Source organism: Coregonus clupeaformis, chromosome 1 (genome assembly GCF_020615455.1).
Source record: "Coregonus clupeaformis isolate EN_2021a chromosome 1, ASM2061545v1, whole genome shotgun sequence".
NCBI classification, from domain to species: Eukaryota; Metazoa; Chordata; class Actinopteri; order Salmoniformes; family Salmonidae; genus Coregonus; species Coregonus clupeaformis.
This window is the reverse complement of record NC_059192.1, coordinates 93,220,815-93,236,160: the sequence shown is the minus strand read 5'-3', so window position 1 is coordinate 93,236,160 and position 15,346 is coordinate 93,220,815. Positions and strand designations below refer to the sequence as shown.

At 46.3% G+C, this 15,346-nt stretch overlaps 1 protein-coding gene across 1 annotated transcript in view; it reads right to left on the bottom strand.

Moving 5' to 3' along the window:
- Window positions 1-711: 711 nt before the first annotated feature.
- Window positions 712-15,346, bottom strand: part of fam214a (family with sequence similarity 214 member A) — a 26,304-nt gene continuing 11,669 nt past the window's right edge. Inside the window, 12 exon segments of the mRNA XM_041895096.2 lie at window positions 712-1,585; window positions 1,780-2,018; window positions 2,332-2,400; window positions 5,399-5,557; window positions 5,651-5,747; window positions 6,451-6,539; window positions 6,878-6,997; window positions 7,251-8,779; window positions 8,781-9,208; window positions 9,365-9,490; window positions 11,395-11,591; window positions 11,690-11,877. Of these exon segments, the coding sequence (XP_041751030.2) occupies window positions 1,432-1,585; window positions 1,780-2,018; window positions 2,332-2,400; window positions 5,399-5,557; window positions 5,651-5,747; window positions 6,451-6,539; window positions 6,878-6,997; window positions 7,251-8,779; window positions 8,781-9,208; window positions 9,365-9,490; window positions 11,395-11,591; window positions 11,690-11,877 (3,395 nt within the window). The 3' untranslated portion in view covers window positions 712-1,431.

The window sequence follows — 15,346 nt, the reverse complement described above, 5'->3', positions numbered from 1 at the left end:
AGTAGAGCCTTTTATTGAGCATCAACTCGGTTTAATGCATGCAACCAACATTAACTACAAACGTTTTTGACATCAGATTTGAAGTAGGTGTTTCCCAGTATATTGCATGATGGTAAATGCCGTTTTTTTGCTGTAATGACAATGGAATGCAGCAGAAGGATTTGGCCATGAAGTCCAATGTCATGAAATAAGCTAAATTATACACATTATTCCTTTATTTGATGGACCATGATCCATATGTTATATTGAAGGCCAGTGATTGTGGGGGAACTGCCAGAGATGAACCAGTGACTCAGTGGTTATGGAGTTTGGCCACCACCTGTGCCATGACCTCTTGGCAGCTGCAGCCTGCAGCAGTAGGCCTACACTAAGAAAGGAGGGTCAGGGACCAGGGTACATATATTAATGGTTTACAGACAGAATAAAGTGTTTTTAATTGACAGAGATTTGAATGTAGCTCTCCAGTGTGTATCCTTTCTCTTCTCAACAGGCCACTTGATCATGTACATCTGACCACAGGACCAACCTGCTATGACCGATGAGGACTTTAACAGTCGTTTTATTCAGCTGTAGAAATTCTTACTCGTTTTCATTTGTACATAATCTTTTTCAAATGTATTATAACAACATTATAACATGTTTTACATCAGTCGACATGACATGGACCTCAGTGTTGTCCAAGACACTCAAAATAAAGACACACAGACAATGCAGATTTCAAGATTTTAAGATATAGATATATTTTCAGATCTGAGTTAATGTCAAAAATACATATGATTTACAGACTTTTGTACTACATAATGCTGAGGATGATAGATGTCACATGAGCAGTAACTGAAATATTAATTTAAATATTAAATAACTGACAGTAAACAAAGTAAAATAATGTAAACACTAAAGCTAAAGGTTACTCTCTTTCTATTGCAACACTTCAGAGATTTGTTTTTGTAACAGTACACAAAAAGTATTAGACTATTACTCATTTTGATTTCCAGTCATCGTGGAAATACACAGTGCGCTTTTTCAATGTCGTCTTGTCATTTTCTCAGTCTCTTGATTGCTTGTTCTGGTCAGACAGTGGTCCATGGTCGCTAACGTGTAGTTGATGTGTGTTTTAGCATGTCTTTAATACGCCTTCAACATGTATAAAGATGAGTTTGAGCTTCACAGACAACAGCAGGGTTCTGTAGGGCTTGGAGTTGTTCCTGGTCAGATCAGATGGTCAGTGAAATCTCCAGGCCCTAGGTATCTGGGACGGAGCCTGTCTGGACTGTTCCACATGAGAACGCTCTGAGCCCAGCTCTCTGACAGCTCTGTGGGTGTGCGCGTGTGTGTGTGTGTGTGTGTGTGTGTGTGTGTGTGCGTCAGTGCAGATAGAGGTGTGTGTGTGCGTCAGTGTCAGCAGTGCAGATAGAGGTGTGTGTGTGTGTGTCAGCAGCGCGGGGAGAAGGCTGGGTCAGCGGGGGACTCTGTGTAGGACTTGAGTTCGTAGGCTGCTCCACTGTCTACCTCCATAGACTTCCTACTGAACAGCAGTCTGATATCCCTGTGGAGGTACACCTTACCTGACCTAGAGGTCTGGAACCTGGGGGTGGGGGGAAGAGAGAGAGAGAAAGAGAGAGAGAGAGGGGAGGGAAAGAGCTAGATTAGTGTCAGTACAATGTTTTCCTGTTCAGTTTGGTCTTCTGTCCAGTCTTGACTAACAGGTAATATATTTTATTGACAGGTGAGATTATGTGATTGACAGGTCAGCTGAGCCAGACCAGGTGTCTTTCTTACCTCAGGTGAATGAGGTAGCGCAGGATGCGTCCCTGGCCGAGGGGGAGGGCTTTCCTGCTGCTGCCGTGTGTATGTGTGTTGCCTGGGCTGCCGTGTTTGTGTGAGTGTGTGCTGTCCCGTCGAACGGGGACAGAAAAGGTCCTCTGACGGAGGAAGGTCTGGTAGCTGGCAGGCATGGCTCTCAGGTCATACACCACCACAAACATCTTCACCACCGTCTTATTGGGGTTAAATAAGGTCTGGGAGTGAGCGGGAGAGAAGGAGGGAGAGAGTGAGGGCAGGAGAGAGAGGGCGGGAGGGAAAGTGGGCGGGAGAGAGTGGGCGAGAGAGAAGAAAAGAGAAGGGGTTAACACACTACAGTCATGTATTTCTTTATGTCCTCACTAGGGGTCTCCCTCTCCTAACTCTCTGCTGGAACGGAGCTGGCCCATCTTTCCTTTGTTCTCACTGTCTGGAGTTCTTATGTCAGCAACAGTGACACACATGCATGCACACACATTTAAACAAACATTTTCAATGTGTATAATCCACAGAGTGTAAATCTGTCCTCACCACTTGAATGGTTCCTGATGGAGGGACGCGGTAGCCCCGTTTACCCAGAGTCTCCAGGTTGATGACTCCCTGTAACAAAAACAACACACACACACTATTAATATTGATCTGCACTGTGAGCAGTAAGTGTGTGTGTGTGTGTGTGTGTGTGTGTGTATATATATATATATATATATATATATATATATATATATATATACATATATACACACACACACACACACACACACTGAACAAAAATATAAACGCAACATATAAAGTGTTTGCCCCATGTTTCATGAGCTGAAATAAAAGATGACAGAAATTTTCCAGACGCACAAAAAGCTTATTTCTCTCAAATGTTGTGCACAAATTTGTTTACATCCCTGTTAGTGAGCATTTCTCCTTTGCCAAGATAATCCATCCACCTGACAGGTGTGGCATATCAAGAAGCTGATTATTACACAGGTGCACCTCGTGCTGGGGACACTCTATAATGTGCAGTTTTGTCACACAACACAATGCCACAGATATCTGACTGCAGGAATGTCAACCAGAGCTGTTGCCAGAGAATTGAACGTTAATTTCTCTACCATAAGCCTCCTCCAACGTCGTTTTAGAGAATTTGGCAGAAAATCCAACCGGCAACACAACCGCAGACTACGTGAATGGCGTCGTGTAGGGGAGCGGTTTGCTGATGTCAACGTTGTGAACAGAGTGCCCCATGGTGGCAGTGGGGTTATGGTATGGGCAGGCATAAGCGACAGACAACGAACATAATTGCATTTTATCTATGGCAATTTGAATGCCGTGACGAGATCCTGAGACCCATTGTTGTGCCATTCATCCGCCACCATCACCTCATGTTTCAGCATGATAATGCACGGCCCCATGTCGCAAGGACCTGTACACAATTCCTGGAAGCTGAAAACATCCCAGTTCTTCCATGGCCTGCATAGTCACCAGACATGTCACCCATTGAGCATGTTTGGGACGCTCTGGATCGACGTGTACGACAGCGTGTTCCAGTACACGCCAATATCCAGCAACTTTGCACAGCCATTGAAGAGGAGTGGGACAATATTAACAGGCCACAATCAACAGACTGATCAACTCTATGCGAAGGAGATGTGTCGCGCTGCATGAGGCAAATGGTGGTCACACCAGATACTGACTGGTTTTCTGATCCACGCCCCTAACGTTTTTCTTTCTTTAGTCATGTGAAATCCATAGTTTAGGGCCTAATTCATTTATTTCAATTGACTGATTTCCTTATATGAACTGTAACTCAATAAAATCTTAGAAATTGTTGCATGTTGCGTTTATTTTTGTTCAGTTTATATAAAGTGTGTGTGTGTGTGTGTGTGTGTGTGTGTGTGTGTGTGTATGTGTATATATATATATATATATACACACAGTGAGGGAAAAAAGTATTTGATCCCCTGCTGATTTTGTACGTTTGTCCACTGACAAAGACATGATCAGTCTATAATTTTAATGGTAGGTTTATTTGAACAGTGAGAGACAGAACAACAACAAACAAATCCAGAAAAAGGTATGTCAAAAATGTTAAACTGATTTGCATTTTAAATGAGGGAAATAAGTATTTGACCCCTCTGCAAAACATGACTTAGTACTTGGTGGCAAAACCCTTGTTGGGAATCACAGAGGTCAGACGTTTCTTGTAGTTGGCCACCAGGTTTGCACACATCTCAGGAGGGAGGGATTTTGTTCCACTCCTCTTTGCAGATCTTCTCCAAGTCATTAAGGTTTCGAGGCTGATGTTTGGCAACTCAAACCTTCAGCTCCCTCCACAGATTTTCTATGGGATTAAGGTCTGGAGACTGGCTAGGCCACTCCAGGACCTTAATGTGCTTCTTCTTGAGCCACTCCTTTGTTGCCTTGGCCGTGTGTTTTGGGTCATTGTCATGCTGGAATACCCATCCACGACCCATTTTCAATGCCCTGGCTGAGGGAAGGAGGTTCTCACCCAAGATTTGACTGTACATGGCCCCGTCCATCGTCCCTTTGATGCGGTGAAGTTGTCCTATCCCCTTAGCAGAAAAACACCCCCAAAGCATAATGTTTCCACCTCCATGTTTGACGGTGGGGATGGTGTTCTTGGGGTCATAGGCATCATTCCTCCTCCTCCAAACACGGCGAGTTGAGTTGATGCCAAAGAGCTCCATTTTGGTCTCATCTGACCACAACACTTTCACCCAGTTCTCCTCTGAATCATTCAGATGTTCATTGGCAAACTTCAGACGGCCCTGTATATGTGCTTTCTTGAGCATGGGGAGCTTGCGGGCGCTGCAGGATTTCAGTCCTTCACGGCGTAGTGTGTTACCAATTGTTTTCTTGGTGACTATGGTCCCAGCTGCCTTGAGATCATTGACAAGATCGTCCCGTGTAGTTCTGGGCTGATTCCTCACCGTTCTCATGATCATTGCATCTCCACGAGGTGAGATCTTGCATGGAGCCCCAGGCCGAAGGAGATTGACAGTTATTTTGTGTTTCTTCCATTTGCGAATAATCGCACCAACTGTTGTCACCTTCTCACCAAGCTGCTTGGCGATGGTCTTGTAGCCCATTCCAGCCTTTTGTAGGTCTACAATCTTGTCCCTGACATCCTTGGAGAGCTCTTTGGTCTTGGCCATGGTGGATAGTTTGGAATCTGATTGATTGATTGCTTCTGTGGACAGGTGTCTTTTATACAGGTAACAAGCTGAGATTAGAAGCACTCCCTTTAAGAGTGTGCTCCTAATCTCAGCTTGTTACCGGTATAAAAGACACCTGGGAGCCAGAAATCTTTCTGATTGAGAGGGGGTCAAATACTTATTTCCCTCATTAAAATGCAAATCAATTTATAACATTTTTGACATGCGTTTTTCTGGATTTTGTTGTTGTTATTCTGTCTCTCACTGTTCAAATAAACCTACCATTAAAATTATAGACTGATCATGTCTTTGTCAGTGGGCAAACGTACAAAATCAGCAGGGGATCAAATACTTTTTTCCCTCACTGTATATATTTATATATATATATATAAATATAATGTGTCTGTGTAAGTACTGTAGGTGTGTCTCACCATGTATGGCGAGGGTGCGTTGTCGTCAGAGACGCTGTAGAAGGAGACGTCGACGGGGAAGGTCATGTGACTGGGGCAGAAGGTTCCGGAGGCACCCACCTCGGCCGTGAAACCCTCCACTGACCCCAATGGCTCCAGGCGGTAGTTCAACACACACTCCTGTAACACACACACGCTTTAGGTCATACAATGCATGTACACGTGTGTGTGTGTGTGTGTGTGTGTGTGTGTGTGTGTGTGTGTGTGTCGTACCTCAAAGTTGCCCAGTAGACTGAGGCTGGCAGGAGGAGCGCTGGCACTGAACAGCTGCTGAAGTTCCTCTGACTCCTCCTCTGTCTTCACACACACTCTGCCCAACAGAACACAGTACAGGGTTAAAAACAGGTGAACACACACACGCACTGATTGATTGGTCGATTGGTTGATTCATTGAATCATGCGAGTTAGAGATGGCCTGCAGACCCTGCAACCCTCAGATGATTTGGACATGATGCACGAAATATGCTAATATCGGTCTCATGACATGAATAGGATTTGTGCCACAAATGCTAAAACATTACTATTTGGAAACAGTGCCAGAGAAGCTAAACCAAAGCATGGCTTGCTGTCCTGTGGTCTAATTCTGAATTTATGATTAGACTAATACTGTATATTCAAACACTATCAAACCTTAGTCAGCCATGTATGTAGAAGCATCAAACTGACTGACCTCTAATCCACACAGTAACCCAGCGGCCAGATCAGAGCCTCTGAGTGTAGAGCTGTGTACAGCTGCCATTTTGAGCTGAGCCTCAGTGTCAGGCCAATAGCAACAGTACTAGCAATACAACCCCAGAACAGCAGGTGGCAGTGTGAGAGGACAGGACAGGGCTACAGTACAGTACAGGCCTGGACTGAATGACCACTGATGTCTAGTAACAACCTAATCTCACCTTCCAGTCAGCTCACTCTCTATTGAACCTCTAAGTGGTAGCAATTGAGTTTGAGGACAAGGTTATTCATGATGAGTATAAATGTGTGTGTCTGTGTGTGTTTGCGCGAGAGATCAGTACCTCTTCCCTGCGGTCCAGGGCAGTCCTTTACAGCTGGTCAGAGAAGAGTCCAGGTCAAAGTAACCAGTCTGAGTTCTCCTCTGAGGAACCTGGGAGAGACAACACACACATTTAATAATACAACATAACACACACAACTGTACACAAAACTTTATTGATGTCAAAACACCCAATTTAAACACTATAGCATGACAGCACACACAAGTATATAATAATAATAACAACAACAACAACAACAACAAGCACTACATGAAAACACACAACTTTTAAATTATTCCATTTTTATGAACACAACCTAGTCAGCATCAACAGGAGTTTAGTCAGAGTATTCATACTATTGAGAAGAAGATAAGTCATGTGGCTCCGCACCCTGACTGACTGACTGACTGACTGACTGACTGACTGACTGTGTGTGTGTGTGTCTTACAGGGCTGGACAGCAGAGGCAGGCCGGTACAGGGGTGGAAGGCCTTGGTGAGGGTGGAGTCCAGAGAGTGACGGTTGCGTTTCCTCCAACTGTTACACGGTCTCAGGGGCGAGGGAGAACGCTACGGGGAAAAAACACACACACTGGCTTTAATACAGCAATTCTAAAAAAACATTTTAGACAAATGCCAAATACACTACGTCAAATATCATTTCTCAAAATGATATCTCTTTGTACTGTTAATAGACATTTTCCAAAAGTGGTAATATCCTCTTTCACAGGTGGACAAGCCACCTGCATGATATTCAACATATACTGCAGTGTGTGGTGATTTTCTAATCAGGTGTGCTGGTCTTTAGGGACACTCCACTCACCAGGACAATGTTGGGCTCTGTGCTGGGGGGTCTGGTAGCAGGACTGGGGGGGCTGGAGGACTTGGAGCCTGGGGGGGCCTGGTTCTCATCCTGGAGACCAGACGGCTGGGTTCGATCGCTGCCCTGAATCTGTGAGGGCTGAGTTCGAGACTCGGTCTGGGTCTGGTTGTGAGACTGAGTCAGAGGTTTTATGTGGTTCTGGATGAGAGCAGTGGTCTGGGTGTGGGTGAGCTTGGTGGTCAGTGTCTGTGCAGTGGTCTGGGTCAGGGTGGTGGTCTGGGTCACTGTCAGGGTCTGGATGGTCCTCAGGATGTTGTCTTTAGGTGAGGAGGGTCTGGGCTCCTCTTGGGGGTGGGTGGGGTGTAAACTCTTTGAGGTCTTGGCCCTGGGACTCTTGGGGCTGAGTAGTGGAGAGGCCTGAGACTGGGGCTGGGGAAGAGGCCGTGGGATGACTAGAGGAGAGGACTGGGGCTGAGGCAGGATTTGGGGTCGGGGGCTGACCGGGAGTTCTTCAAGTGTTGAACCACAATTCTGGGCTCTGATTGGACCGTCTGTCTCTGGAGGAGCACCAGCTCTGTCTGTGCAAACAGGTGTGTGTGTGAGAGTGTGTGTGTCATGGCTGGGTGTGTAGCCGTTGCTATGACTGTAGCCGGCTCTGTGTGTGGTGTGTGTGTCCGTGCGGAGAGTGTGTGTGTCGTGTGTATGTGGTGTGTGTAGTGGGGTGCTGCTGCGGCTGTGTGTTGGAGACAGAGACTGGACAGACAGTCTGTCCTGAATCAGTCTGGTAATGTCCTGAACAGCATGGGACAAGAGACTACTGTCTCTCTCTCGCTGTCGGTCTCTCAATGCATCTCTGTCTCTCAGTGTCTCTCCATCTCTGTCCTCTGTGAGTCTCAGTCTGCGGCAGGCAACAGGTTTCGGGGACAGCGTCTCCCTGATAATAGCTGCTACGTCGCCAATGGGCGTGTCGAAAGGGGAAGACCGGGCGCGGTCAGTAGGCAGAGCTCCCTTTGGGTCTTTGGTCTTGCTGAGCGTGGTGTTGTCAAGGTAACTGCCCCGGACAGGGGTCTTGGTGGGAGTGTCGGAGGTGAAGAGGGCAGGGGGGAGGTGGGGGGCGGTCGGGTCGCAGAAGTTGAGGCGCTGAGCGATGCGGGCGATGACTTCCTGTCTCTCCTGGAGCAGCGAGCCAATCAGAGGGTTGGTCTCAGAGGAGGAGGCTCTGGGGGAGGGGCACCGTGGGGGCTCTGCCAACGAATAAGTCTTAAAGGCCCGGAAGGCTTCGGAGCCACGCCCCTTGGAGCTCTCGGCCCCATTGACGGCCATCCCATAATCCTCGGTGGTGTGTGTAATGTCATCGGAGGGGTCAGAGGTGAGGGCATAGAGCCACCTGACAGCCTTTCCCCCGGGAGGGAGGGGCAGGGGGGAGGACAGTTTCCTGTGGGGGCGGGGGGAGGGCCGGGGGGGAGATGGGGAGGTGGTAGGGGGATGAGGTCTGCCCCTTATTGACCTGGGGGAGGTCTGATCCATTCTGGCTAGAATGACCATGGCTGTCTGGGGGGTCCTGGCCTCTCTTACTGGGCAGGGGGAGACTGGGAGGACTGGGGAAGGGGAGGCCAGAGAAAGGCAGAGTCGCCCTGTTGTGGCTCTCTTTAGAGTTGTGGCTCCTCTCGTACAGAGGCGGGTTAGGGTTAGGGTTCAGGCCTGGGTTAAGGCCAGGTGTCTTGCTGTAGAGGTTAGGACTGAGGTTGGGCTTAAGGCTGGGGGACTTGCTGTAGAGTGGGGCCAGGGGCAGGCTGGTGTGTATGCTACAGGCCAGGGTGGGGTAGGTGGGCTGACGGGGGAGTGACTGGACCCTGAGCCTCAGGGCAACACTCTGGGACACGTTAGGGACAGGGAACAGGTGCTCCGCTGGGGGCTGGGAGAACTGACAGACACACTCCTCATCTGCTGCACTGATCCTGTGGGACACAAACACACACACACACACATAGGCTTAGAACTTGTGATCACATCAGATTATTTAGTTAATTTTGGAAAGTATTTTATGATCAACATTCAGTAACGATATAGGAAAATAATGGGGAAGTTGTTAAGATGTTGTTAGTGTGTGTTACCTGTAGAGGATGTTTCGGGGTACAATGCCGTGAGAAGCGCTGAGCCAGGCACTGAGCTGGGAGAAGAAGACGTAGGAACGAACAGCCAACAGCAGAGTCTTCTCCTCTATAAACTTATCACCGCTCCTAGAGAGAGACAGGGGGAAGGAGAGAGTCAGGCCTTTGCTTTAGCTAGCTAGCAATGGCTAAGGAAATTAGCATTTGCAATGATGCCAATCCCACATTTTTTGGGGTCATGGTCAGTGTTCGAAATATATACAGCGTCAAAGCGGAATATTCCAGTTTTTGCATGTGCCACTAGCTCAACCTAGTCCTGACAAAAAGTGTGTGTGTGTGTGTGTGTGTACACACTGTCCTGGTACAGGCTGCAGGGTGTGTGTGTATCTATGTACAGTTGAAGTCGGAAGTTTACATACACTTAGGTTGGAGTCATTAAAACTAGTTTTTCAACCACTACACAAATGTCTTGTTAACAAACTATAGTTTGTTAGTTAGGACTACTTTGTACATGACACAAGTAATTTTTCCAACAATTCTTTACAGACAGATTATTTCACTTAGAATTCACTGTATCACAATTCCAGTGGGTCAGAAGTTTACATACACTAAGTTGATGGTGCCTTTAAACAGCTTGGAAAATTCCAGAAAATGATGTCATGGCTTTAGAAGCTTCTGATAGGCTAATTGACATCATTTGAGTCAATTGGTGGTGTACCTGTGGATGTATTTCAAGGCCTACCTTCAAGCTCAGTGCCTCTTTGCTTGACATCATGGGAAAATCAAAAGAAATCAGCCAAGACCTCAGAAATAAAATTTGGTTCATCCTTGGGAGCAATTTCCAAACGCCTGAAGGTACAATGTTCATCTGTACAAACAATAGTACGCATGTATAAACACCATGGGACCACGCAGCCGTCATACCGCTCTGGAAGGAGACATGTTCTGTCTCCTACAGATGAACATACTTTTGTGCAAAAAGTGCAAATCAATCCCAGAACAACAGCAAAGGACCTTGTGAAGATCCTGGAGGAAACAGGTACAAAAGTATCTATATCCACAGTAAAACGAGTTCTATTTCGACATAACCTGAAAGGCCGCTCAGCAAGGAAGAAGCCACGGCTCCAAAACCGCCATAAAAAAGCCAGACAACGGTTTGCAACTGCACATGGGGTCAAAGATCGTACCCTTTGGAGAAATATCCTCTGGTCTGATGAAACAAAAATAGAACTGTTTGGCCATAATGACCATTGTTATGTTTGGAGGAAAAAGGGGATGCTTGCAAGCCGAAGAACACCATCCCAACCGTGAAGCACGGGGGTGGCAGCATCATGCTGTGGGGGTGCTTTGCTGCAGGAGGGACTGGTGCACTTCACAAAATAGATGGCATCATGAGGAAGGAAAATTATGTGGATATTGAAGCAACATCTCAAGACATCAGTCAGGAAGTTAAAGCTTGGATGCAAATGGGTCTTCCAAATGGACAATGGCCCCAAGCATACTTCCAAAGTTGTGGCAAAATGGCTTAAGGACAACAAAGTCAAGATATTGGAGTGCCCATCACAAAGCCCTGACCTCAATCCTATAGAAAATGTGTGGGCAGAACTGAAAAAGCGTGTGCGAGCAAGAAGGCCTACAAACCTGACTCAGTTACACCAGCTCTGTCAGGAGGAATGTGCCAAAATTCACCAAACTTACTGTGGGAAGCTTGTGGAAGGCTACCTGAAACGTTTGATCCAAGTTAAACAATTGAAAGGCAATGCTACCAAATACTAATTGAGTGTATGTAAACTTCTGACCCACTGGGAATGTGATGAAAGAAATAAAAGCTGAAATAAATCATTCTCTCTACTATTATTCTGACATTTCACATTCTTAAAATAAAGTGGTGATCCTAGTTGACCTAAAACAGGGCATTTTTACTAGGATTAAATGTCAGGAATTGTGAAAAACTGAGTTTAAATGTATTTGGCTAAGGAGTATGTAAACTTCCGACTTCAACTGTATGTATGTATGTATATGTGTGTACATACTGTCTTGGTACAGGCTGCAGAGTCCATCGCTCCAGTAGCAGAGCGTCTTGTTTGATCGCCGGGTCACTGATGGGGTCACTAGGGGGACTCTCGTCTCCATAGCAACAGTCTGGCAGCAACATCACCTCCACCATGATGGGAATACTGTTCCTCCACAACACACACACCTCCGAGCGCACACGACGCGCCTGCACACACTTGAACACACACACAGACATGGGAGGGTAAGTGTGTGTGTGTGTTAGCTGAGGCAATGTGTGTGTGTTATCTATGTGTGTATGTGTGTGGATGTTACCTGTGGCAGTTTGTCGCTGCACTCGTGCCTGTGTAGGGGCGGCAGGGCGGACTTTGCAGGGGGGCAGTGCAGCCCCTCGGTGCGACCCTTCACAGAACATTCTGGGGTCCGTCCCTCAGTGATCAACAGGGTCAGGAACACCAGGAAGTCCTCAGCATCGTACTCAAAGAACTCCTCCACCACCACGTCTGGAAGACAGAGAATAAAAATTAAAAAACACAGGTCAGATACACATTCTGGCGTAATACACACACTACCAGTCAAAGGTTTAGACACACCTACTCGCAAATCTATTTTCTTAATGTGTTTGAGCCAATCAGTTGTGTTGCGACAAGGTAGGGGTGGTATACAGAAGATAGCCCATGGTCGAATTGCTGCAAAGAAACCACTACTAAAGGACACCAATAAGAAGAAGAGACTTGCTTGGGCCAATAAACATGAGCAATGGACATTAGACCAGTGGAAATCTGTCCTTTGGTCTCCTCCAGGCTGCGTAAGGGCTATTTGACCAAGGAGAGTAATGGTGCTGCATCAGATGACCTGGCCTCCACAATCACCCAACCTCAATCCAATTGAGATGGTTTGGGGTGAGTTGGACCGCAGAGTGAAGGAAAAGCAGCCAACAAGTGCTCAGCATATGTGGGAAGTCCTTCAAGACTGTTGGAAAAGCATTCCTCATGAAGCTGGTTGAGAGAATGCCAAGAGTGTGCACAGCTGTCATCAAGGCAAAGGGTGGCTACTTTGAAGAATCTAAAATCTATTTTGATTTGTTTAACACTTTTTAGGGTACTACATAATTCCATGTGTTATTTCATAGTTTTGATGTCTTCACTATTATTCTACAATGTAGAAAATAGTACAAATAAAGAAAAATCATTGAATGAGTAGGTGTGTCCAAACTTTTGACTGGTACTATATACAGTGGGGAGAACAAGTATTTGATACACGGCCGATTTTGCAGGTTTTCCTACTTACAAAGCATGTAGAGGTCTGTAATTTTTTATCATAGGTACACTTCAACTGTGAGAGACGGAATCTAAAACAAAAATCCAGAAAATCACATTGTATGATTTTTAAGTAATTAATTTGCATTTTATTGCATGACATAAGTATTTGATCACCTACCAACCAGTAAGAATTCCGGCTCTCACAGACCTGTTAGTTTTTCTTTAAGAAGCCCTCCTGTTCTCCACTCATTACCTGTATTAACTGCACCTGTTTGAACTCGTTACCTGTATAAAAGACACCTGTCCACACACTCAATCAAACAGACTCCAACCTCTCCACAATGGCCAAGACCAGAGAGCTGTGTAAGGACATCAGGGATAAAATTGTAGACCTGCACAAGGCTGGGATGGGCTACAGGACAATAGGCAAGCAGCTTGGTGAGAAGGCAACAACTGTTGGCACAATTATTAGAAAATGGAAGAAGTTCAAGATGACGGTCAATCACCCACGGTCTGGGGCTCCATGCAAGAGCTCACCTCGTGGGGCATCAATGATCATGAGGAAGGTGAGGGATCAGCCCAGAACTACACGGCAGGACCTGGTCAATGACCTGAAGAGAGCTGGGACCACAGTCTCAAAGAAAACTATTAGTAACACACTACGCCGTCATGGATTAAAATCCTGCAGCGCACGCAAGGTCCCCCTGCTCAAGCCAGCGCATGTCCAGGCCCGTCTGAAGTTTGCCAATGACCATCTGGATGATCCAGAGGAGGAATGGGAGAAGGTCATGTGGTCGGATGAGACAAAAATAGAGCTTTTTGGTCTAAACTCCACTCGCCGTGTTTGGAGGAAGAAGAAGGATGAGTACAACCCCAAGAACACCATCCCAACCATGAAGCATGGAGGTGGAAACATCATTCTTTGGGGATGCTTCTCTGCAAAGGGGACAGGACGACTGCACCGTATTGAGGGGAGGATGGATGGGGCCATGTATCGTGAGATCTTGGCCAACAACCTCCTTCCCTCAGTAAGAGCATTGAAGATGGGCCGTGGCTGGGTCTTCCAGCATGACAACGACCCGAAACACACAGCCAGGGCAAGTAAGGAGTGGCTCCGTAAGAAGCATCTCAAGGTCCTGGAGTGGCCTAGCCAGTCTCCAGACCTGAACCCAATAGAAAATCTTTGGAGGGAGCTGAAAGTCCGTATTGCCCAGCGACAGCCCCGAAACCTGAAGGATCTGGAGAAGGTCTGTATGGAGGAGTGGGCAAAATCCCTGCTGCAGTGTGTGCAAACCTGGTCAAGACCTACAGGAAACTTATGATCTCTGTAATTGCAAACAAAGGTTTCTGTACCAAATATTAAGATCTGCTTTTCTGATGTATCAAATACTTATGTCATGCAATAAAATGCAAATGAATTACTTAAAAATCATACAATGTGATTTTCTGGATTTTTGTTTTAGATTCCGTCTCTCACAGTTGAAGTGTACCTATGATACAAATTACAGACCTCTACATGCTTTGTAAGTAGGAAAACCTGCAAAATCGGCAGTGTATCAAATCCTTGTTCTCCCCACTGTGTGTATGTATATATATATATATATATATATATATATATATATATATATATATATATATATATATATATATATATATATATATATATATATATAATTACATTCTTATGGGGATACATTTCAATTCAAATAGACAGTGTAGAATGGGACAAGTCATGGAACTCAGACAAAGCAAATGGCAGCAGGCTCCTGTTCTCTTGTAGAGTAGGAGACAACATGCTACAACATCTTGGCCCAGACTAACCACTAAACACAGACAGGAAGGGAGGAATGAGACCACTATTCCTGTTCTGGGGATAATTTTTGTATCTCCACGTCAGCTGAGCACAGGCGCTGTGTCACAGAATAACACTCACACAGAAAGAGAACAGTGTGTTCTACTGTAGTGTCTGTCTGGTCAGGGCTGGGTTAAGGTGGAGCAACAGAAACACAAGCATGACAGTCAGAGAGGTTCTGTCCTCCTACAGCCCAGCTTTAACAAAGAGCCTCTCAGCTGGCTCTGGGGGGCACTGTGTGTCTCTAGCTTGTCTCTCTCTGTGTGTGTGTGTGTGTGTGTGTGTATTTGTGTGTGTGTGTATCAGGCATTCTTCCAGGGAACTCCTCCCACGTGCACACAGCTACTCTCTGCACATGGAGAGAGAACAGTCAACACACAGACACAGAGTAGGAGCGAGACAGAAACAGCACAGAGAACATGGATCAGGGGAGGGTGCTGCAGCCAGCTATAGGCTGAGACTAAGTGAGTGGGAGAGGGGGGGGTCGGGGAGAGAAACCCAGCTCTGACTGGCTAATGGCTATAGGACAGGAGAGAGGGAGAGGGGAGGGAGAGGAGCAGCCTATAGGACTTCCTATACAGCGATCTGCTCTGCTCTGCTAACCCTCTGCTCCCTCCCAGTGAAGTAGGCTAAAGGTAAAGCTCTGGCAGGAGGGAAAGAGAGAGAGATCCTCCGGTCCAGTGGGATGGGCCAGAGAAAAATGGAACATGGCTGTGCTGGTGTCAGCTTGCTGTTTTAGTGTGTGCATGTGTGTATAGTGTGAGAATGTGTGCATAGTGTGTGAATGTGTGTGCATGTGTGTATAGTGTGTATAGTGTGTGTGTATGTGTGCATAGTGTGTGCATAGTGTGTGCATAG